Source organism: Oncorhynchus masou, chromosome 18, assembly GCF_036934945.1.
Source record: "Oncorhynchus masou masou isolate Uvic2021 chromosome 18, UVic_Omas_1.1, whole genome shotgun sequence".
In the NCBI taxonomy this organism is placed as follows: Eukaryota; Metazoa; Chordata; class Actinopteri; order Salmoniformes; family Salmonidae; genus Oncorhynchus; species Oncorhynchus masou.
The window spans coordinates 30202966-30227623 of NC_088229.1; the positions used below are offsets into that span (position 1 = coordinate 30202966).

The window sequence follows — 24658 nt, forward strand, 5'->3', positions numbered from 1 at the left end:
GGGTATTCTTCATTCAGTGCAGGGTTGAGGTCAATCCCACGTCAGTCAGTTCAGAAAGTAAACTGAAATTCAAATTCACATTTTCCAAAATGCATCTCTACGAGAAATTACATTACATTACCTCACGGGACAAAGTGTTAATAACAGACCTTCTTTTTCCCAGTTAGTCGTTAATATCTGTGTAATTATAATCTCGTTTTAAGGTAATACTCCAAATATGTAATAGAGGGCTAACAATTCACCAACAGTATGGTAACAGGGATCTGTTTTTCCAAACTCCTCTAACCTTAAACCCTTTAATTCCAGCACTAGTTACATATTGCTTTCATGGTGCGTAACCGTAAATTGTTACCATACTATTACCGTGCTGTAATGCAAAGTGCTGGAGACATTTGGGGAATTGGAATTTCAGTTTACCTCCTGAATTTAAATGGAATTTACCCCAACCCTTATTCAGTGTCTAGAATAAATTGAACTGCATTCTGAACAGCATATACTGTAAGAAACTCGTTAGATTTGACTGGTTTTATTGCAGGTTCAATGGCCATTGGTGCAGCCCCGGAGTTATCAGCGGTATCCATGGTCAATATGCTTGCACTCTATTTCACAGCCAGGACGTTCCTATGACAAACAGCTCCTGGACCACACTGCTTTCCATGAGGACACTGGACAAAGAGGCCATGTATCTTCTTCCTCTAACAGATACCCCCTTTGTTGACAATATATTTCCTTCAAACCTTTCATGGGAGATATTGAAAGTCCAGCTTGGAAACTGTTGTTACATAAGCAGCGTTGATAAACGCTGAAATTACGTTGTTACCGCTTTCTGTCTTTTTAAAATGTTTTCCGTAAATGGATAATCTCAAAAGCGTTTCTTTATGAAGACAAGGAGATACGATGCACAAGAAGCTGTGTCCGTTTCAGGAACCCCTGTGAGAGCTTGCCCCCCCCCCCTCCAAAAAAGGAGACTGCTACTTTGTAACATAATTTGGATAAGGGTACAACTGGCGAGTTAAGATGCCGCTGACCCTGGACAGTGTGAAGGGAATTAACTCACACACATGAAATGAAGCTACGTTCAAGAGACCCATACCTGCAGTGATGATTGTCATTCCCTGAATCCTCAAAGACTGTATCTAGGACACCTACTGTACTGAAAAGGTTAGGAAGAGAAAACCACGTTTCACTGGTGACCACTGCAACTACCAGGGCATCTTGACAAACCTGGTTCGGGACCTATGTTCATTTTCCTGGAAACTGCACTTACTCTTACATAACATAAAATATAATATTATGTGCCATTTAGCAGACGCTTTAGTCCAAAGCGATTTATAGTCATGCGTGTGTACATTTTACGGATGGATGGTCCCAGGAATCAAACCCACAATCCTGCCGTTGCAAGCGCAATGCTCTACCAACTGAGCGACAGAGGACCACATATATCGTTATATATGGACTGTTATATACAGTATAAATTATAACATTTTGAGCCAACATGGTTCCCATCCACCCAGCCTCATAATACTGGCAGCTGCAGTACAGTCAGCACCAAAATGGCTTCTGGTAGGAACTACAGTGTGGTGGAAAGCTGATAGATGGATGTCTTTCCTCTCCTCACCTTTCCCTCCATTACAAGTGCATAAATAGCCACGCTAAGCTGTGTGAGCCAATTTCTTGTACACTGTATGTATGAAATCCTCAGGTCCCAAAATGAGCCTTATGTCTATTATCATTGTTGTTTTTATTGTTATTATTATTACCGTGTTACTATTATTTATGAATCACATGTGTGTATCCAGATATTGTTTATTAGAAATTATCCCAATTTTATTAAATGAGAACATGGTTCCTTTGGACCATTTTATGTTTTATGTTTGATCATTAGTGCTCAGATCTGCCTTTTTTCTTATGTCTTTCATGATTTGCATTGTAAAAGAAGTGGCAGTGTTTATTGAGTTTTTCAAACATTGTGCATATTCCTACAGTCAACTGCTGTTTGGCATGAAAGTGGTCAATGTAAGTGGCTTGGAATATTTTAATGGATCAACCTGCTTTTAATAAACATAATGACATTTTGTTTGCTTCTTTTCTGAGGGGAAATATGATCCGATCTAATGTATTATTATTTACAAAGCAATAGTGAGAAAACAGATGGACAAGTTCAAACAATGTGTTCGAATGTCCCAATTTGTAAGTCGCTCTGGATGAGAGCGTCTGCCAAATGACGTAAATGTAAATGTTGGATGTATGGCACTGCCATTTTGAAAAGTTACAATACATACTCTTCAGAAGATATGTTTGCTATATATTTGCCATGAAAAGACAAGTCTTGGCATTAGGGAGGTTATGTGAAATACAGTGCCACATTATATAAATATGACGTTGAAGACAAGATGTAAATAATCAAACAAACAGTAACAAATGATCCTGATCATAAGGTGGAATACGGATGCCACAACTCAGACAAACATCCACAAGAAAATGGTGATTCATGGACAGAGAACAGAGGATCTCACTCTCGTCGTGCTCTTTTCATTTAGTTTATTAATGTATGGAATGCAAGTTCACTGTACAGCAAAGACACAGCACCAAGCAATGGGGAGCAGCACAGAGCAAACATGATGTGAATTGAGTAGAGGAGGGCTATACAGATATTGGTGAGCTGAGGGGTCTGGGAGGGTTCCGAGGTCAGCCAGAAGTCATCCAATCAGGGTTCGGCACAGGGCGATGGACTCGGCACAGGGCGATGGACTCGCCAACGCCTCTGATTAATCATGGCTGGTTTGATTACTTGTCCAAGTTGCCAGGTTACTTCAACATGTAGGATGAAGTTGCCCTTAGATACTGATCTAAGGTCATGATTAAGGTTAGGACTTGGGTAGGGTAAACTGATGCTAGATGCACCCAATGCAGACTGCCCGGCAAGCTATCTAGAGCTCATTGAAACTCTCTAGTGTGCAGTAGTAACATTGCCACTTATCTGAAACCAATTTAATCCTCAGAATACTGTACAAAGGAATGCATGGCTGTTGACATTGGTTTCGCCACTCCTAACCCCCACATTGGTTTCGCCACTCCTAACCCCCACATTGGTTTCGCTACTCCTAACCCCCACATTGGTTTCGCCACTCCTAACCCCCACATTGATTTTGCCACTGATTTGTAAAAGATATCAAACATATATGCAAAAACTCGGCTGTCTAATTCAACAGTTACACACCACACACCTGGTAACAGTTGAGTTATGTGTCCCAAAGCCAACTTTAACTTGTCATAATCCTAACATGGCACCTTCAGCTCAACCTATGATTTTTCGTCTAAATGCATTAACTCGGAGTAGCTTAGAGGGTTGTAAGAGGGTACCTGACAAGTAATACTCTGACAGGATATATACATTAGTCTTACCATATCACGTTTGTGACATTTTTGTTGGCTTTCTGGCACATAGTTCATCTAAAGTATATCCTCGATTACAAAACTGTTGGAAGTAGTTCCTTCATACAAATACAGAAGTGTCACTACTACCAAACATTATCACAGCACTTTTCATACAGTAGGAAACATAGGCCATGGTATCCCTCACACACTCAAAATATAACCAGACCAAAACACACTAAAAGCAAATGAGGGATTGAGATACCAGGTATCACTGGAACACTTTGCTCGAAGGAGGATAAATAAGGGCTTCTATTTATAATGCCATATAGCCACTGCAAGAGGCCTGGTAAATGTCCATATAAAACTTGAATCCATGTAACACACAGTAAGTCATCCCTGAAAATGGCATAAACGCCACCAGGATAAAAATCATTAGCAATTACTAATGTCATGATAGTTGTTGTTAAATGTGTATGTAGATGGATGGAGAATCTTATGTATGCCCCTTCAAGTGCAGTGATAGCACTTTACAGCACTCTTATTATTTAATGGAGTCAACCAAATGTGAACATGTTGTGGGACCTCGGGATTGGCAAACCCTCTGTTATCATGACTGAATTTGTTGAGTTATCTTTTTCCCCCCATTCTGAATTGAAAACACTATGCTAATAATACCTTCCATTTCCTTTTTCCTGTTACAGAGTTTCATTTCCTCTAGATGGAGTCTACAGTTAGAACAGACATAATGCAGACTTTTACATTTCACTGACATCTAGGCCGGGATTCAATCTGAGGCGCATTGTGGAACTCATGACATTTCAAGGTAATTTCCAATTGAGCAGACATTTTCAGCAGCTACAGTCTCCTCGGGAACATTGCCTTTAAAGATCGAATACACAATAGGGGAAAAGGCGCCACTGTCTGCTCCACGGCTGTTGTTATTGTTTTTGTTTTGTCGACGAAGCAGAGGTGGGGAGCACTGGGGGAGCGTCATGAATCAAGAAAAACAAATGCAGTACATATAGTTTGCCACTGTTCTATCGTGTGTGCAATGACGTCATGGGAAAAAACAGTGTCTGTTGTTTGCAGTAACTTATTTGTTGTGGCAGTTTCACCATTAAGAATTTTAGTTTTAATGGGTACATTGTCAACATCGCTCTAAAACGTGCCTCGGATTGAATCCCATCCATAACCTATGTTGGACATTTACTGATGTACAGTTGAAGTCAGAAGTTTACATACACCTTAGCCAAATACATTTTAACTCAGTTTTTCACAATTCCTGACATTTAATCCTAGTAAAAATGCCTGTCTTAGGTCAGTTAGGACCACCACTTTATTTTAAGAATGTGAAATGTCAGAATAATAGCATAAATCACTATTTCAGCGTTTATTTCTTTCATCACATTCCCAGAGGGTCAGAAGTTTACATACACTCAATTAGTATTTGGCAGCATTGCCTTTAAATTGTTTAACTTGGATCAAAGGTGTCAGGTAGCCTTCCACAAACTTCCCAAAATAAGTTGGGTGAATTTTGGCCAATTCCTCCTGACAGAGCTGGTGTAACTGAGTCAGGTTTGTAGGCCTCCTTGCTCGCACATGCTTTTTCAGTTCTGCCCACAATCTTTTTATGGGATAGAGGTCAGGGCTTTGTGATGGCCACTCCAATACCTTGACTTTATTGTCCTTAAACCATTTTGCCACAACTTTGGAAGTATGCTTGGGGTCATTGTCCATTTGGAAAGTCCAAGCTTTAACTTCCTGACTGATGTCTTGAGATGTTGCTTCAATGTATCCACATAATTGTCCTTCCTCATGTTGCCATCAATTTTGTGAAGTGCACCATTTTGTGAAGTGCTGCCACCCCCGTGCTTCACGGTTGGGACAGTGTTCTTCATCTTGCCAGCCACCCCCCTTTTTCCTCCAAACAGAACGATGGTCATTATAGCCAAACAGTTATATTTTTGTTTCATCAGACCAGAGGACACTTCTCAAAAAGTACGATCTTTGTCCCCATGTGCAGTTGCAAACCGTAGTCTGGCTTTTTTATGGCGGGTTTGGTGCAGTGGTTTCTTCCTTGCTGAGCAGCCTTTCAGGTTTTGTCGATATAGGACTTGTTTTACTGTGGATATAGATACTTTTGTACCTGTTTCCTCCAGCATCTTCACAAGGTCCTTTGCTGTTGATTTGCACTTGTCACACCAAAGTACGTTCATCTCTAGGAGACAGAACGCGTCTCCTTCCTGAGCGTTATGACGGCTGCGTGGTCCCATGGTGTTTATACTTGCGAACTATTGTTTGTACAGATGAACGTGGTACCTTCAGGCGTTTGGAAATTGCTCCCAAGGATGAACCAGACTTGTGGAGGTCTACAATTTCTTTTTTGAGGTCGTGGCTGTTTTATTTTGATTTCCCCATGATGTCTTGCAAAGAGGCACTGAGTTTGATGGTTGGCCTTGAAATACATCCACAGGTACACCTCCAATTGACTCAAATTATGTCAATTAACTTATCAGAAGCTTCTAAAGCCATGACAATTTTCTGGAATTTTTCAAGCTGTTTAAAGGCACAGTCAACATAGTGTATGTAATCTTCTGACCCACTGAAATTGTGATACAGTGAAATAATCTGTCAGTAAACAATTGTTGGAAAAATTACTTGTGTCATGCACAAAGTAGATGTCCTAACTGACTTGCCAAATCTATAGTTTGTTAACAATACATTTGTTGAGTGGTTGAAAAACAAGTTTTAATGACTCCTAAGTGTCATTATGTAAACTTCCGACTTCAACTGTAGCTAGCTACTGTGATATTTCATACTGCCTTAAGGTCTCTTCTACTTTGCATAATACTATAACATTGTATCTATACAGTAGGTATTCTAGTGGTTTAATTTAATTTCATAATGAATGTCTTTATCATGCAAACATTATCTAAAATACTTGTTTCATTTAAAAGGTAGCTCATTTGGCATACTTAATAAGGTTCTAATGTGAATCTCTTAATATTTCCTACTGTAGATAGCCACAGTATAACAGCAGAAAGTGACCGTATCTCTAACGGTTGGAAGGGGACCTGACCTTGGATCATTTTAGAACAGCAACATGCTCAGAATTTATACTTTCACAATTTTTATAAATACCCAACAGGCACATTCTATTGATCAGAGGTTCATAAGCACTCCATTCATATACATCCAAATGTCTACACAGATCAACTTCAATAACAAGTAAACCATCATCATAATACAGTAACGTCAATTGTGTTCTTAAAACAAAAATGCCCATTTGCAAGAGTTCAAGGTAGGGTCTGCCAAGATGTCAGCCAAATGCCCGACTTGTGGGTTAAAGAAAAAGCAAGATATCTTGAAAGCCTATTTATCCGAGAGAGTTTCGACAGCTCTTCTCCTCTGTTGTATGATGGTGAGGATGCGCCATTGCAGGAAGAAAAGTTCAACTTTGACCTTTCTGTGTTAGCTGTGGTGCCCCTTTTTCTACTCTGGCACATTTGGCATCATCGAGTTAGTGCCACCAAACCAGCGCCGCGATTTACGGACCTCGCTGGTGCAGAGTAGCCTACTGTTCTCAAATCTCCTGCAACCTGTGTATCCTCTGGCATTCCCATAACCATTCTCACCGTTACAGAAATGGGCCAAAGCACAGTTATGGACTTTGCTGGTTTAGCGAGTATATAAAACTAAGGGAAGGTTTTCCTGTTCATGAAAACCTGCTTTACTGCATGCACGTCAACAGTACTGGACCTACAACTAATGGATACATGTATGTTTTTTTTCTCATGACAAACTACGTAGATATGTAAGCACACTCTAGATTTAATCAAGATCCGCATTATAGCGCAATTAAAATATAAAGGTAATTTACAATTGAGCCGACATACTGTTTGCAGCGTTTACAGATAATGTAGTCTCAGCGAATCCGGGAACATTGCCTTTAAATTTCAATTGTGCTTTAGCGTCGATTTTCTGCTGTCCAGATTTAATCTAGGCCTCAGGCATTAGAGTTGGATCTGAGGTCTAGAATGGTGGGTGGAATTTACTTAGTAGGACTTTGGACCACATTGTAGTCCTATAGTCTGCCAGATTATCTCATACTAAGTACCCCTGTAATAAAAATGTCCTGCACTTCAAGTGTGGCATTGGTGTGGGTTGTGACGGCAGTGAGACTCTAAAGTGATATGATGGGATGAGCACATCAAAGAGACAACAGCTCCTAAGATTTGGATCCACTTGACATTCAGGCAAAAACCTTCCCATTTAATTTCCTTAGAGGATACTATGCAGAGGCAAACTGAGAACAGTTTGGTGGTCTAGATAGGATACAGCTTATATCAAATTAATCTCGCCCACCAGCTGGCTCTCTCTCTGTCGAACCGTCTGGTTTCCAAGCACCTCAGAAAAGGACTTGACTGGAAGCCTATGGCAGGAGCGGAGAAACAACCACTGGTTTTAATTGGCTGATCTCTCAGTCCATCACCATTTAGTGCAACCCTTAGAACCTCCCCGTAAGTGTGCTGCATTTGGGGGCCAGTATTGTTTGTGTGTAACAAAGCTATGGCTAGCTGTTAGCATGAACGTCGATATGTTCCTACTACCTGGGTTATGGGGAGTTATTTCCATGGTGCACCATAACAAATACTTTTCCCCCTCGATTTGGAACCACATCTCATAGTCGTGTGATTTGCTCAGAATTTGAATGGATTATCATGTCACTCAGTAAATCTACACCCCTTCACAGACCCACACTGTTGCCAGGCTCTATGTTCCAAAAATTCGAGCCTGGGGGCAAGTTTTATTATGTGCATTTTAGCTAACCCTAACCCTTAACCTAACCTTAGCCTAATTCTCCTAACCTGCTACATGAATTATCCTAACCTATCTAGTCAAAACCCAGTTGTTTGGCTTGAGTGTTGAGACCAGGTGCAGACAAGGTGTAGACTGAAACTTTCCAGCAGTGAAACAAGGAATTTTGGCATTATTTTGTCATTCAACCTGTTATTTCTTAGTACCAAGACTGCCATCATTTATGACATTTCCATATCTAGCCATCCATGTCTGTATTTCACCTTGTCTAAATATCAGGCTGTTACCATGGTTACTCCATGGCTATCAGTCTGAAATAAGTCGCTGTAAAAAAGACGCAATCTCTACCAGACAGAATGTTGAATAAAAGTATATTTAAACATACTTTACCGGGTGTCTTTTTGGCGGTTGGAAGTGGAGATAAAATGGCCACAGGAAAGTACTATTAGCCCAACTTTCTGGGGCGCCGGTAGGTATATGGCTATGTCGGCTTGTAATTCCTGTGAGTATTTTCAATCATGTGATGCATTTCACGTGATGCACAATATGTAAACAATAGCCGAATGTAACCAAACGTTGTCAACCAAAGCACATTTCCTCGTAATCAGCTGAAGTGTTTGCCGTTCGGTCTGTGGTTAGGTTCAGACTAATTGTTTAAGTGTTTGTCTCGTGCAAATTGAGTCAGTATTGAAAATACAAACCGGAAATATACAGACCAGCGTACTGAAGGTCGGGTTGATAACGTTCCCCTATGGATATGTTGTTTCAGATTACCTCCAACATAGTAAAAATAATAATTGGACAACAGGTAAAGTAAGTTGAAGTGGTTTCAACATTTTGACTTGTAATGTGACTGTTCGGGAATGCTGAGCCAACATGCGAGAGACGAGTATGTAAGTATTTCACTCTTAGATTCTAAGAGGCTATATTTCACCATATCACCGCCAGAGCAAAGGTTCATAAATAAATGGTTGGATTTAAAGGAGCCCTGTTACTATGGTAGACAACAGGGAAGTATATGGGTTGGCCCAATGGGCAAGAGTAGTAAGGGTGAGGGATTGAAACATGTGTGGCTGTGTGTGTCGGAGCCCCACTAGCAGTGGTCAGGGTGGTACAGCAGTGTGGTTGTCTCAGGTAGCTCAGGCACCAACAGGTCTGCTCCTGAGGGGGCGCTCATGTCCCAGGAATCAGGACTATAGGAGAGATGAGACAGTTCATTGTTTAAAACAGGGATGGGCAACTTTGATGGGGATGGGGCCACACAAAATCTGAACTCATAATGAGGGGCCACAGTTGCCCTCCCCCCCTGCCCCCCCCCCCAGGCTCTAATTCTACCTTGATTACTACAAGCCTAGATAGCTGGCCGCTAGACTAACTTACCAATCTAAAACATGTTAGCTGACATGGGCTAATTGAGTGACGGTCAGTGACTGACATAACAAGATGAAAACTGTTGATGCACAACAACCACATTTCGAAATTGCACCTTGTGTATTCTATTATTCTACCTTGCAACAGTAACAGTTGAGACCCCGACTGAGTTCCTTACCCCCCGCGAAATGATCCCAGGGCCTTCAAATGGGGTGGCCGCCAGTTGCCCATCCCTAGTTTAAACTATGACAACAGATGAAAGGAACTACCAACCTTTCATGCAGAGAGGTTATGGAGATTCAATTCACAATAGAAACCTGTCATTGTTTAATGTTTTGAAGACCCCTGTACCTAAGATGTCCCATGTGGATCCTCAGTGGACGATTCTGTTTCCTTGACAACTACTGCTTTGGTGACCAACATGTCCGGATGCTGTTGCTTGGCTTCCTGTATCGCAATAGCGAGGGCCTGTGAAGGAACAAATTATATGACATTAATGTCAACTGCTTACTATGTAGAGTCTGGTTTATGTCAAGTAATGAATACTCTATGAGCACTTTTAAGACGCACATCCCCTGCTGTATCTATGGCTTATAGGTTACTGCGTTACAGAGGTCATGTTGTCCTTAAGCTGCAGTCTGCTCACCTGCTCCTGGTCAACATCATCATCTCCCGTGATTATGATCCTCTTCTCAATTCTGGTCTCTGAATAGCCCCCTTTCACCGTCTGGAACACACAACACATTTCTTTGGAACATTTGCCAAATTGAACACACCTTTGCTGTTGCTTATGCCTCTACAGCTAGAAAAAAGGTGTGTGCAATTTGGCAAACATTATAAGATCAATGGAAACCAATAATACTGAAGGTACTGAATACGTCAGACCATTTGACAATTGTTGATACCTTGGTGACATGCGTGGTTGCAGAGGTAACATTCTCAGTAACAAGTATTGGAGATCCAGAGGCCTCTCTTCCCAACGTACACATGTGCACCTGTCAGGATGTCAGGACACATGGGGGAAAAGGGCATTAATGACATCATGATCATACATGGACACAGTCAGTTCAAATACATGTGAATTTGAGAACCTGGTATTTAAAATATTTGTTATTTTATTTGAGTATTTGAATGGTTGTTATAATAATAATAGTCTGCCAAATTGTGTTTGACAGGATTTTCAAATACTTACATGTATTTCAAATACTATTTTCAAATACCTGGGTTAAATTGATGGGAGTGTATTTAAATTGTTGTATTTGAATTTTTCAAGTACTTTCCTAGTGTATTTCCAAATAAATTCAAATATTCATTCCAATATTCATTCCACCACCAGCTTAATACTTACATTGAATGTATGTGAAAGTAATTGAGATATTTGAAACCCAGGTCTAATGGACACACATGCACACACGCATGCAGATACACACAAACAGACCACGCCTATACATTATATAAATTAAATACATACAGTGCATTCGGAAAGTATTCAGACCCCTTAAGTTTTTCCACATTTTGTTATGTTACAACCTTATTCTAAAATTGATTAAATACAACATTTTCCTTATCATTCGACACACAATACCCCATAATGACTTTTGTTTTTTCATATAATGGTTTTTTAGAAAGGTTTGCAAAAACAGAAATACCTTATTTACATAAGTATTCAGACCGTTTGCTATGAGACTCAAAATTGAGCTCAGGTGCATCCTGTTTCCATTGATCATCCTTGAGATGTTTCTACAACTTGATTGTCCAATCTATTGGTAAATTAGGCCTTTATAGTAGAGTGGACAGATGAAAGCCACTCCTCAGTTAAAGGCACATGACAGCCCATTAAAAGTTTGCCAGAAGGCACATAAAGAACTCTCACACCATGAGAAACAAGATTCTCTGGTCTGATTAAACCAAGATTTAACTTTTTGGGCTGAATGCCAAGCATCACGTCTGGAGGAAACCTGGCACCATCCCTACGGTGAAGCATAGTGGTGGCAGCATCATTCTGTGGGGATGTTTTTCTGCGGCAGGAACTGGGAGACTTGTCAGGATCAAGGGAAAGATGAATGGAGCAAAGTACAGAGAGATCCTAGATGAAAATCTGCTCCCGAGTGCTCAGTACCTCAGACTGGGGCAAAGGTTCACCTTCCAATAGGATGACGACCTTAAGCTCACAGCCAAGACAATGCAGGAGGGATTTGGGACAGGTCTCTGAATGTCCTTGAGTGGCCCAGCCAGAGCCCGGACTTGAACCCCATCAATCATCTCTGGAGAGACCTGAAAATAGCTGTGCAGCGATGCTCCCCATCCAACCTGACAGAGCTTGAGAGAATCTGCAGAGAAGAATGGGAGAAACTCGCCAAATCCAGGTGTGCCAAGCTTGTAGCGTCATACAGAGGAAGACTCAAGGCTGTAATCGATGCCAAATGTGCTTCAACAAAGTACTGAGTAAAGGGTCTAAATACTTATGTAAATGTGATATTTCATTTTTATTTTATACATCTGCACAAATGTATCAATCTGTTTTTGCTTTGTTATTATGGGGATTGTGTGTAGATTGATGAGGGGGGAAAACTATTTAATCAATTTTAGAATAAGGCTGTAATGTAACAAAATGTGGAAAAAGTCAAGGGGTCTGAATAATTTCCGAATGCACTGTATATACATATTGAACAGAACAATGCAAACATACTTATACATAGATACACAGTCAGACATACACATTCAAATGATTTGATTCACTCTAACACATCTAATTCTAACAATCTCATTCAAACACAGAGGGAGAAGTAGGTTTACAATCTGTGTGCTGGAGTTAAAATTGGACAGGTCAGGTAATAATGTACTCACAGGGGAAACACCTTCTGTTGTTGAATAAGAAGTCTCGCCTATACTTCTTACAGTCACACCATGATCCTGAAAAAGACAGAAAACCCGATGTGATGCCCGCTCATGGTTTGAATGTCAGACTTTCAAATATGTCAGACAGACCATTTTACGATCAGTCGAGCTATAATGCATTATACTCTCTGTGCTTTCAAATCATTATAGGAATGTATTATAAGGATGCTGTAACTACTTATGAGCTTTTATGATGTTATAGGAAGTGTTATAAGGCATTATAAATGAACTTATTAGGCATTATATATACACACTACCATTCAAAAGTTTGGGGTCACTTAGAAATGTCTTTGTTCTTGAATGAAAATCAAATTTTTTGTCCATTAAAATAACATCAAATTGATCAGAAATACAGTGTAGACATCGCTAATGTTGTAAATTACTATTGTAGCTGGAAACAGCAAATTTTTTATGGAATATCTACATAGGCGTACAGAGGCCCATTATCAGCAACCATTACTCCTGTGTTCCAATGGCACGTTATCTTAGCCTATCCAAGTTTATCATTAGAAAACCCTTTTGCAGTTATGTTAGCACAGCTGAAAACTGTTGTTCTGGTTAAAGAAGCAATACATCTGGCATTCTTTAGACTAGTTGAGTATCTGGAAAATCAGCATTTGTGGGTTCGATTACAGGCTCAAAATGGCCAGAAACAAAGAACTTTCTTCTGAGAGTGTTACCATGATGGTAGGACCGCAGAGATTTGGGGTCGTACCGAATACTGAAATGTTGTTAACTTTGAAATTACTTTAAAAAAACATAAAACCTTGATAGAGAAGACTAATGATATATTAACATGCATTTTCTACAATTTAGTCAGATACTATAAATGGCTGACTATATGGCTGATGTGTTTTTATCACATGAAAGCAACATTTGCATTTGTCTGTAGCCTACAGAAGTTTGTTGTTTGCAATTATAATGTCCAAGTTTGATATTGCCTAGTTGGTTGACTGGTCAGTCCATAAATCTGAGGTCTGTATATTTGAGGTTCTACTGTAGCATCTATTTACCTTTTCTCTATCTTTATACCTAAAGAGCAATGGCCACTACCTGATCAACTATACCAGATCTCCATCGAAAATGCTTGTCTACCTGATCTGTAAACTCCACGATGGTTGTAGTGACCTCTGACCCATTGGGCTGTGTCTCGACCTTGACATCGGTCTTCCTCAATGCGTGGCTGGCAACAACGCAACTAGCCTCTCTGCTCAGAGCTGTCATGGGGGACACGTAAGTGGTCTCCCTGACTGTCTGGTCTCTGTCGACCTTGACCTCAGTCTTCCTCAGTGCATGGGAGGCGACGACGTCACTAGCCTCTCTGCTCAGTGCTGTCATGGGGGACACGTAAGTGGTCTCTCTCACTGTCTGGTCTCTGTCGACCTTGACCTCAGTCTTCCTCAGTGCATGGGAGGCGACAACATCACTAGCCTCCCTGCTCAGCGCTGTCATGGGGGACACGTAAGTGGTCTCTTTTTGTGACTGGTCTCTGTCGATCTTGACCTCAGTCTTCCTTAGTGCATGGGAGGCGACGACGTCACTAGCCTCTCTGCTCAGCGCTGTCATGGGGGACACGTAAGTGGTCTCTCTGACTGTCTGGTCTCTGTCGATCTTGACCTCAGTCTTCCTTAGTGCATGGGAGGCGACGACGTCACTAGCCTCTCTGCTCAGCGCCGTCATGGGGGATGAGTAAGTGGTCTCTTTCTGTGACTGGTCTCTGTCGATGGGAACCGACCTCTTTGGTTTTCTGGGCACAACAGGCTTTGGGGAAAAATACAGAATAATAACTTCCATTGCTCGAATTTTATTTGAGATTCAGCACTCATTACAAGCCATCTGTATGTAAAATATTGTAGAGAAAGTGTCTTTACATTTACTGAATGCATATGGGCCAGCACTTTCCCATCATTTTGTCATATGAAAGATCAGTGAAATCCAGCATAAACTTCAAGAAGACATTAATGAGCTGTAATGGTACTCACATTACGTTGTCAATGTTAAACTTAGTCAATTACTGTTAATGATGTAGCGATTTGTCTACTAAGGCTTACTTCAGCTGTTTTGACCTGTAGACTCGTTACTTATTCTAAGAATAAAATATGATCCTATAAATGTAAACCTTTAGTGAACTATCACTTCAAAGACCAACCTGGACCCAAACTGTCCATTTGCTTGTGTACTTTACCTCATGATGTCGGACCTCTTCGGTGTGTAGCTGCTTGGTAGGAGGGCTGCTGCTTGCCCCGGTGAGAGGAGCCAAGACGAGAGGTGGCGGGGTTCCCTGCAGGTCGATACCCAGGCTGAGGCCCACGTCAGGTGACATGGGCCTCTCGCCCAGCTCCATCATGCCCCTGGAGAACTCCTCCATGCCCGTATGGAGGTCCATGAGGACAGTGAAGTCCACCTCGGCCTCCAGGCTGGACGTAGAGCTGACCGTGATGCTGGAGCACTTGCGCTCAATGCCCAGGTGGGTTTCCTTCAGGTACAGGGTCTCGTGGTCTTGGTCGTCCTCTGACACTGAGCCCAACCGCCGCTCCCACGGCTCCCTCTGCAGGTTAGATTGAGGAAGACGGACAAGAGAATGAAAAAAACATTGTCGGCTCAATACAAGGGACTTGATATAAAGCTTTTTTCGCCTGTGCAAAAAAAGATATTTCTGTTTTACCTTTTAAGTATATCAAATAATCATTCAAACATGAGATTTTAGGTCAAATGAACAGGCTCATATTTTAGCTTTGAAGGAGTTGAACATGCTTAAAAGTTTTTCGCACATTGAAAAAAACTGACTCACCATGGCTTCGTCAAAAGGCTCCTCATGAATGGCAGGTGTAGGAGGGGTCTCCTGTAGTAAAAAAAATTTTTTAGGTTTGAACGATTGCAAAGCCAATTTGAATTAACCTAAACAAACTGTAAAGAACAGCCATGAACTGTACACACGTGAACATTGGCATCATCCTTCTGACTGTCATAGAACAAGAACATTCCCAGAGAGAATTCAAGGGTCTGCATTGTCAATGAATGCAGTGACATCACCTTGGGGTTTACTCTTTACTTCAGTACAACGCTGGCAAAAAATATTCCCAAACAATGGAGTGATGGTGAAACCAACTGTGTGACAAGTTATGAGCAACATATGTTGACGTCATCACACATAATAGCGGTTTCCACCATCCTTTTGTTGAAGACATTGTTCTAGCCAGTGGTTCCAAGATATTTTGCACATGCCAAGGCTGAGTAGGCTTCATAATGTCATGCTTATCCCATTGAAAGCTTACAGTTCATATATGAATAGTAAGCCTACATTTGTTCTAGCTCTAATAACTTGAGGTAATTGTTCAACAAGTTTCGCACATGCACATAGGATGTCTTTAAAGTCAACATTATCACAAAATCAAATTACTGCAAGTGCGATGGTAATGCCATGCACTGTTGAGGTTAGATAACAATACCTTCCAGGAATCAGGTATTTGTATACTTAAGTCCAGTGTACAAGTACCTCAGCCCTGAACAATGTGGCTGGCAGCGCTGCAGCCAAGAATTAGTGCATAACATCTCATAATAAATGTTGTATTGGCTATGTATTGGCTATTGCTGCAGAGATGCCAACGCTGAACATTTTGGCCAAATGTCCAAATCGCACTGTTTGCAAACAAGAACATTATCAAACATTAGTGGCTTCAAAGGAAGGGGATGGTGCGAAAGCCTTTGACTCCTTGCAACAGCAACTACCTTTAGTCAGGGAGGTTAGAGGATGATGTTGGAAGGAGAGACAAGTGTTAACGTGGTGAAGAACAGACGCCAGAAGCTTAAGCAATGGATACATTGCTTAAAGGCCCATCGGATTTTAAAATGGACAAGCAGATGTTAAGCTTTGCAGAGGGAAATGAGAGCCAGGAGCTCCCGGGCCACGAACGTGTTAAGTCTCAAAATGCCTTTGGCCAATGATTAGATGTGAAGGGCCACAGGCTTTGACCTGCTTTTTCATATACAGCCGCATGAGTTCTACATGTGTATATTCAAGTGGATAAAAACAAGGTTGTGATCGACTTAAGCACATGCAATGCTTTAGTTTCCAGTGATAGACAGGCAGGTTAGGCAGACGGCGTTACCACTTGTTTCCTCTTGGTTGCTTCCTGGCTAGAGTTCCTGTAATGGCCGTTGCTAGAGTCGTTGGTGACATTCTGCCTGTTGCGAACTCTTGTCTCCCTGGACCACTGTGTTTTCAGAGGAAGGGTTGAAGGGGGAGCTGCATGGGAGGACAAAGCCTTTGAGCCAAAGGAAAAGGTGTCTGTAAAATCTGGGTAAGCCTCGGGATGACCTTCATAGATTAGTCTTCCACCGTCAGTCCAGAAACTCGATCCAATAATGTCCCTCTGATCCTTGTGTTCACCAGTCCCTTGTAGCTCATTCTCTGGTAGCCAATGCTTTGTGACCTCTGTGTGCTGGTTTGTGGTTGTCATCCCTTGCTTGCTGTCATTTGCATCAGGACATGCTGGAGGCAAACCTATTCTCTTCCTGGTTTCAGAGGGTTCCTCTGTTGATTGCATCACCCGAGTGTCATCTACTCTTCCGGCCACGCCTCCTTCAGCTTGGTTTTGCGTTTGAGGATTGATGACCCCTTTGTTCCCCCCTTTATTCAAAGACTTCTTTGATCTCTGTGGCTTGAGAGGAACTATTCGGGTTACTTTGGAGTGTGATGCACTCCCAGTTTTGTTGGAATAGTTTCCTCTCTCGGGCTTTAGTTCTTTTGTTTCCAGAGCTTCAGGTTCTCTCATCTCCCTCTTTCTTTCAGACTCACTTCCACCTTGGTTGCTGTTATTTACAGATTTCATAGCGACCTGTTCATTGCTATTGTTTTTTCTCTCTGGGAACGATTCATACTGATACAGACCCTGCTTCAACTGTTTGCTTTTCATTTCAATCCTCTCTTTGGAATAGAGATTATCCACTGGAGGTGAATCAAATCCATTCTCTTGAACACTGTTCCTTGAGAAAAAGGTGTCATGTGAATATGTATTACTTCCAAAGGTTGCGTCATCCACGGAGTGCATATCCTTATGCCCAATTGCAGTCGAAACTGTTTCTTGTCTTTGGGATCTCAATCCAGTGCCACCTACTTTAGTTTTTCCAGATTCCTGAGGTGAAGTTATAGGCTTCATCTCTGTTGCTTTTCCAACTTGCACATCCTCAGACACCATACCAATACTTGTGTCCTTGGGATCAAAAGCTAAGTGCAGTGTATAGGGAGAGGACTGATTCTGTTCTTCTTTTGAGCTTCTGCACGCACCATCTTGCTTTTCACTCAATATGGAATCCACAGAGGCCTATATATTGGTAAAAACACAGATTCATTAAGCTGCATGTATCCATTCTGATGCATTACTATGGAGTTTGTTACACCATATCACCCCATGGACTTAAGGTAGTATGTCATTTGAAAGGACTGGATGAGTGAAAGCTATATATGGTGGAAGACTATTTTTATACAGGTTGGAGTTTTCGCAATATTTTTCCACCTATCTATTAGAGAGCCGTGTTCCCTGTAGCTTTTTTATCAGCATTTTGCAAAGGAAACCAACTACTTTAGTCATGGGCAGTGGAGGGGGACAAACGGAGTATGAGGGTGTCTGTCCTTCCAATTAAGTGGTAAGTGAAACCCTCCCAGCAAACATGCCAACATTGGCATGATGTGGGCCCAATGCAGCCTAAAATATTGGCTCAGGGTAGGCTGCCCACATTTGGGCAAAGCACCTTTGCTCGTCGGCTCCAGGTTGGCCCTAACACTGTACCCAAACCGGCTACGCTCATGCACCATCGTGTGCAAATTGACTTTGTCCCCCCACACCAAACGTGATAACCACACATAGGTTAAAATATCAAAACAAACTCTTTAACCAATTATATTAATTTGGGGACAGGTCAATAAAAATGTTTAAAAAAGAGCATTAAAGCATTAAACATTTATGGCGATTTAGCGAGCTAGCGAGCTAGCTTGCAGTTGCTCGCTAAATTTGCCCTATTTAGCTAGTTTGCTGTTGCTAGCTAATTTGTCCTAGGATATAAACTTTGAGATGTTATTATTATTATTTTTTTTCAGTTCATCTTTCAATCCCCCTACGTGGGTATAACCAATGAGGAGATGGCACGTGGGTATCTGCTTCTATAAACCTATGACGAGATGGGAGAAGCAGGACTTGCACAGCGTTCAGCGTCACAAATAGAACTGACTTCTATTTTAGCTCTTGGCAACGCAGACGCTCATTGGCACATGCAAGCAGTGTGGGTGCAATAATTTCATAACATGTATGTTTAAATTTATTTTGCAACGCTCGCACACCGGACGCGAGCGGTGTGGTCAGCATTTGAGGCAGGTGGCCTCAATATGGGCCCCAATATGAGCTTATAGTATTGGCCCTGTGTATTGCTGACCTTATGCCAATTTACCAGTTTTATCTATTATTTAATGGAGATGTATTTATTCATAATGTATTTAATTCAATTTAACAAATTGTCTAGCCTTCAATGTATGTATTTATTGTTTCAGAAAGATAACAAATCCTATCATCCATATATTTTTTTACAAGAGAAACCGTTTAATTTCACATGTACTTATTTAAATCAACTTCTTTGATGTAAACTCCCCGAAATCTTATGTGGATTTTTGGCTGGTACTGAATGTGTTTGATAGATGTGTCTGTGTTGGGTTTAGAGACAAATAGGCGTATGTGTTATTCTGGTCACTGACTGAGGCAGTACGACCTTCAGAGCTACATATACCATTTATTTTCTGTGGCTCAGTATGTCACTGGTGAGATTTTCATCTTTCTGGCAGTATAAGCATTACTAGTTATTGTTTACATCCCTCTCATGATAAATAATTACTTTTTGGTATGTCTATTTGAATCAACATTTTGCCATTACATCTAACAGGTTAAAGACTTCATCATTGGCAGTGCACAAGATAAATATTTTTGGGGCATCACACAACAGAACACTTGAACAACAGAACAAACTAGAACAGCCCTCACAGTAACAGTTGCACAAAAATAACTGCAATCCACGGCCCCAAATATTCTAATGAGCGCAGCATCTACATTATGAAGTAGCTGGCTTGGTGTTGGCTAGGCCGAGCTGGGCTAGCCCGTGAGGGGCTGGTGTTGGCTTGGTGTTGGCTTGGTGTGGGCTAGACCGTGCCAACATTGCCAACAGAATACTCACAGGGGGCCATGTTTGCTGGGCTGGTGAGAATGAGTATACAGTAAGGTTCCAAATTAAAGCTTTGGAAAGTAACATTGCGCCCCCCCTTACCTGTTTCCTCTCTGGGGTGCCTCCAGGCGGCGTGGCTGTGGACAAGCGTTTCTCCCTCTGTGACAGCTTGCTGTTGGGCTCCCTGAGAGCTCTCTTTAGTTCGTTGATGCTGGCCTGGTGCTTCTGCAGGACATCCTCGGGCTTGTCCAGGAACTGCTGCTAGATAGAGAGAGGGAGATAGGTCACAGACTGGAGTTAGTATTCTTCCTACTTCCATTTCAGACATCTCAGGGATTGAACCAGACATGGACATTTGAATGAAAAGGGCCGTGTTAATGGTCAATTATGTGTTTGCAATTCTTCATCTCAAATTCCACCTCCATTTCAATTCTGCTCGGAGCTGACAACATGGATGTTTCAACAAATAAATAATGAGACTAACGCTGCTATGCATGGATGAAGAGTATAGACACGGACCCCATTACACTCCTCTTGAGTAATGAGTACATTGTTATTTATCTGCCCTGAAATTACACATTTCTGGCAGGCGATATCTTGAATTTTCCAGATGACCAAATCACACACTATGAAAGATTTTAAAATCAACTGATGTTATGTCATCCTCAGCGGTAATGTTATCTGATTAATATCTTTCGATGACATCATGTTAATGACATTTTTACGTTTTCCTTCAAGGCTTGCAATACTTTATTGGGTAACACTTTACTTGACACCCAGCATCATAATAAGTTATGACATGGTAATAACTATGTCATAATATGTCATAACAGCTGACATAACAGCTGACATAACCTGTGATAATATGGTCATAACACTGTCATGACACATTTATATTTGTTGTGACATATACTGCGTTATTTTATGGCTGGTTCTGACACCTACACCTACCACGGTGGCTATTTTACATTATGGCTGGTTATGACGTCTACATCCTGTAAGACTGTCAAAACCCACAAAACCTACCACACAAGGCAAAACATTCCATTACACCATAGCCTAAGTGTCAACAGAATGTTATTTTTTAATTTACCATATTAAATTATCATTGTAATTGAGCACACATTGATGTCAAACACACTCAACAGACCCACAGATGACGCAATCTCACTCCACAATGCCCTTCCCCACCTTGACAAAAGGAACACCTATGTGAGGATGCTGTTCATTGACTACAGCTCAGCGGTCAACACCATAATGCCCACAAAGCTCATCACTAAGCTAAGGACCCTGGGACTAAACACCTCCCTCTGCAACTGGATCCTGGACGTCCTGACGGGCTGCCCCCAGATGGTGAGGGTATGGAACAATACATCTGCCACGCTGATCTTCAACAATGGGGACCCTCAGGGGGGCGTGCTTAGTCCCCTCCTATACTCCCTGTTCACCCACAACTGTGTGGCCAAGCACGACTCCAACACCATCATTAAGTTTGCTGACGACACAACAGTGGTAGGCCTGATCACCGACAATGATGAGACAGCCTATAGGGAGGAGGTCAGAAACTTGATAGTGTTCCAGAACAACAACCTCTCCCTCAATGTGAGCAAGACAAAGAGGATGATATTTGACTAGAGGAAAAGGTGGGCCAAACAGACCCCCATTAATAACAACAGGGCTATAGTGGAGCGGGTCAAGAGTTTCAAGTTCCTTGGTGTCCACATCATCAACAAACTATCATGGACCAAACACACCAAGACAGTCGTGAAGAGGACACAACAACACCTTTTCCCCGTCAGGAGACTGAAAAGATTTGGCATGGCTCCCCAGATCCTCAAAAAGTTCTAGAGCAGCACCATCGAGAGCCTCCTGACCGGTTGCATCACCGCCTGGTATGGCAACTGCTTGGCATCCGACCGGAAGGCGCTACAGAGGGTACTTTTGTTGTTGTTAAAGACTCCATTCACCTAAGTCATAGACTGTTCTCTCTGCTACCGCATGGCAAGCGGTACCGGAGCGCTAAGTCGAGGTCCAAAAGGCTCCTTAACAGCTTCTACCCCCAAGCCATAAGACTGCTGGACAATTAATCAAATGGCCACCCTGACTATTTGCATTTATTATCTATGCATAGTCAATTTACACCTACATACATGTACAAATTACCTAAACTAAAATGTAGTTGAACTGCAAGTCTAGGACTAAAAGGCTCCTCAACAGCTTCTACCCCAAGCCATAAAACTACTGAACAATAAATAAAATCGCCACCGGACAACATTTACATTGACCCCCCCCTCCTTTTTGTACGCTGCTGCTACTCGCTGTTAATTATCACTTCACCCCCACCTACATGTACAAATTACCTCAACTAACTTGTACCCCCGCACACTGACTCGGTACCGGTGCCCCCTGTATATAGCCTCGTTATTCTTAATGTGTTACTTTTTATTATTACTTTTTATTTTAGTCTATTTGGTAAATATTTTCTTAAATCCTCTTGAACTGCACTGTAAGGGCTTGTAAGTAAGCATTTCACGGTAAAGTCTACACCTGTTGTATCTGGCGCATGTGACAAATAAAGTTTGACTTGATTTGCATTGTTGGTGGTTAAGGGCTTGTAAATAAGCATTTTACGGTACGGTCTACACTTGACATCCTCTTTTTGACTGATATATGGGCATGTATGTATCATGAAGTGTATTTTCTAAAACCTATTTATTTTTACTATTTTCTACATTGTAGAATAACAGTGAAGACATCCAAACTATGAAATAACACATATGGAATCATGTAGTAACCAAAGAAGTGTTGAATAAATGAAAATATATTTATATTTGAGTTCTTCAATGGAGCCACCCTTTACCTTGATGACAGCTTTGCACACTCTTGGCATTCTCAACCAGCTTCATTGAGGTAGTCAACTGGAATGCATTTCAATTAATGCGTTTGAGCCAATCAGGTGTGTTGTGACAAGGTAGGGGTGGTATACAGAAGATAGCCTTATTTAATAAAAGACTAAGTCCATTTTATGACAAGAACAGCTCAAATAAGCAAAGAGAAACAACAGACCATCAATACTTGAAGAAATGAAGGTCAGTCAATCTGGAAAATTCCAAGAACTTTCAAAGTTTCTTAAAGTGAAGTTGCAAAAACCATCAAGCGCTGACTGAAACTGACTCTCATGAGGACTGACACAGGAAAGGAAGACCCAGAGTTACCTTGTCACACCCTGGTCGAAATATATTATGTTTATTCTTTATTTATTCGGTCAGGCCAGGGTGTGACATGGGTTATTGTGGTGTGTTTTTGTCTTGGGGTTTTGTGGGATGTCTAGCGTTAGTCTATGGCTGCCTGAGGCGGTTCTCAATCAGAGTCAGGTGATTATCGTTGTCTCTGATTGGGAACCATATTTAGGCAGCCATATTCTTTGTGTGTTTCGTGGGTGATTGTCCTTAGTGTCCTTGTTCCTGTATCTGTGTTAGTTTACACTAGTATAGGCTGTTTCGGTTTTCGTTACGTTCTTTGTTTTGTAGTGTTTGTATTTAGATTCTTGTTACATTTTGTTCATTAAACATGGATCGCAATCTACACGCTGCATTTTGGTCCGATTCTCTTTCACCGCATGAAAACCGTTACATACCTCTGCTGCAGAGGATAAGTTCATTAGCGTTAATTGCACCTCAGATTGCAGCCCAAATAAATGCTTCACAGAGTTCAAGTAACAGACACATCTCAACATCAACTGTTCAGAGGAGACTGCGTGATCGATTTGCTGCAAAGAAACCACTACTAAAGGACACCAATAAGAAGAAGACACTTCCTTGGGCCAAGAAACACATGCAATGGACATTAGACCGGTGGAAATCTGTCCATTGGCCTAAAGAGTCTAAATTTTAGATTTTTCGTTCCAACCGTGGTGTCTTTGTGAGACGCGGAGTAGGTGAATAAATGATCTCCGCATGTGTGGTTCCCACCGTGAAGCATGGAGGAGGAGGTGTGACGGTGTGGTGGTGCTTTGCTGGTGTCACGGTCAGTGATTTATTTAGAATTCAGTGCACACTTAACCAGCATGGCTACCACAGCATTCTGCAGCGATACGCCATCATATCTGGTTTGCGCTTAGTGGGACTATCATTTGTTTTTCAATAGGACAATGACCTAAAACACACCTCCAGGCTGTGTAAAGGCTATTTGACCAAGAAGGAGCGTGATGGAGTCACTTCAGATGACCAGGCATCCACAATCACCCGACCTCAACCCAATTGAAATGGTTTTGGATGAGTTGGACTGCAGAGTGAAGGAAAAGCAGCCAACAAGTGCTCAGCATATGTGGGAACTCCTTTATTAAGACTGTTGGAAAATCATTCCTCATGAAGCTGGTTGAGAGAATGCCAAGAGTGTGCAAAGCTGTCATCAAGGCAAATGGTGGTTACTTTTAATATTTTTTAATTTGTTCAACACTTTTTTGGTTACTACATGATTCCATATGTGTAATTTCATAGTTTGGATGTCTTCACTATTATTTTACAATGTAGAACATAGTAAAAATAAAGAAAACCCTTGAATGAGTAGGTGTGTCCAAACTTTTGACTGGAACTGAATGTCACAACAGATGTAAATATATGGGTCATGACAGTGTAATGAGCATATTATGACAGGTTATGCCAAGTTATGTTAGCTGTTATGACATATTATGACATGGTTATGACCGTGTCAAAACATGTTATGACACTCTGTGTCAAGTCACTTTATTGCAATACTGTATTATTATAATGCAGCTTAATAGAGACTGTGGCTATAAAGGCAATAGAACAAAAATGCAGAATACTCTGTCTGCTACTGGCTTTGTCTATGTTAACAATGTCCAAACCTGCAACTGAACTTTTACAATAAAGTTGTCCTTAATAAAAGCAAACAAACTGAGGGGTGGACTGAAGCTGTACTGAACAACATATATTGCTGTCCTTACTGATCGACACCGTCAAGATGA

At 41.4% G+C, this 24658-nt stretch overlaps 2 protein-coding genes across 2 annotated transcripts in view; one reads left to right on the plus strand and one right to left on the minus strand.

The window, feature by feature from the left end:
- LOC135504381 (contactin-4-like) overlaps positions 1-2075 on the plus strand; it is a 41542-nt gene extending 39467 nt beyond the window's left edge. The window contains exon 18 of the mRNA XM_064922932.1: positions 536-2075. Within this exon, the coding sequence (XP_064779004.1) occupies positions 536-627 (92 nt within the window). The 3' untranslated portion in view covers positions 628-2075. The remainder of the gene's footprint in view (positions 1-535) is intronic.
- A 454-nt stretch (positions 2076-2529) lies between these two features.
- LOC135559340 (band 4.1-like protein 1) overlaps positions 2530-24658 on the minus strand; it is a 116710-nt gene continuing 94581 nt past the window's right edge. Inside the window, exons 15-25 of the mRNA XM_064993512.1 lie at positions 19774-19929; positions 17672-17789; positions 16575-16711; positions 15257-15307; positions 14651-15013; positions 13561-14226; positions 12415-12480; positions 10473-10562; positions 10214-10294; positions 9919-10035; positions 2530-9389 (exon numbers count right to left, since the gene is read on the minus strand). Of these exons, the coding sequence (XP_064849584.1) occupies positions 9919-10035; positions 10214-10294; positions 10473-10562; positions 12415-12480; positions 13561-14226; positions 14651-15013; positions 15257-15307; positions 16575-16711; positions 17672-17789; positions 19774-19929 (1845 nt within the window). The 3' untranslated portion in view covers positions 2530-9389. The remainder of the gene's footprint in view (positions 9390-9918; positions 10036-10213; positions 10295-10472; positions 10563-12414; positions 12481-13560; positions 14227-14650; positions 15014-15256; positions 15308-16574; positions 16712-17671; positions 17790-19773; positions 19930-24658) is intronic.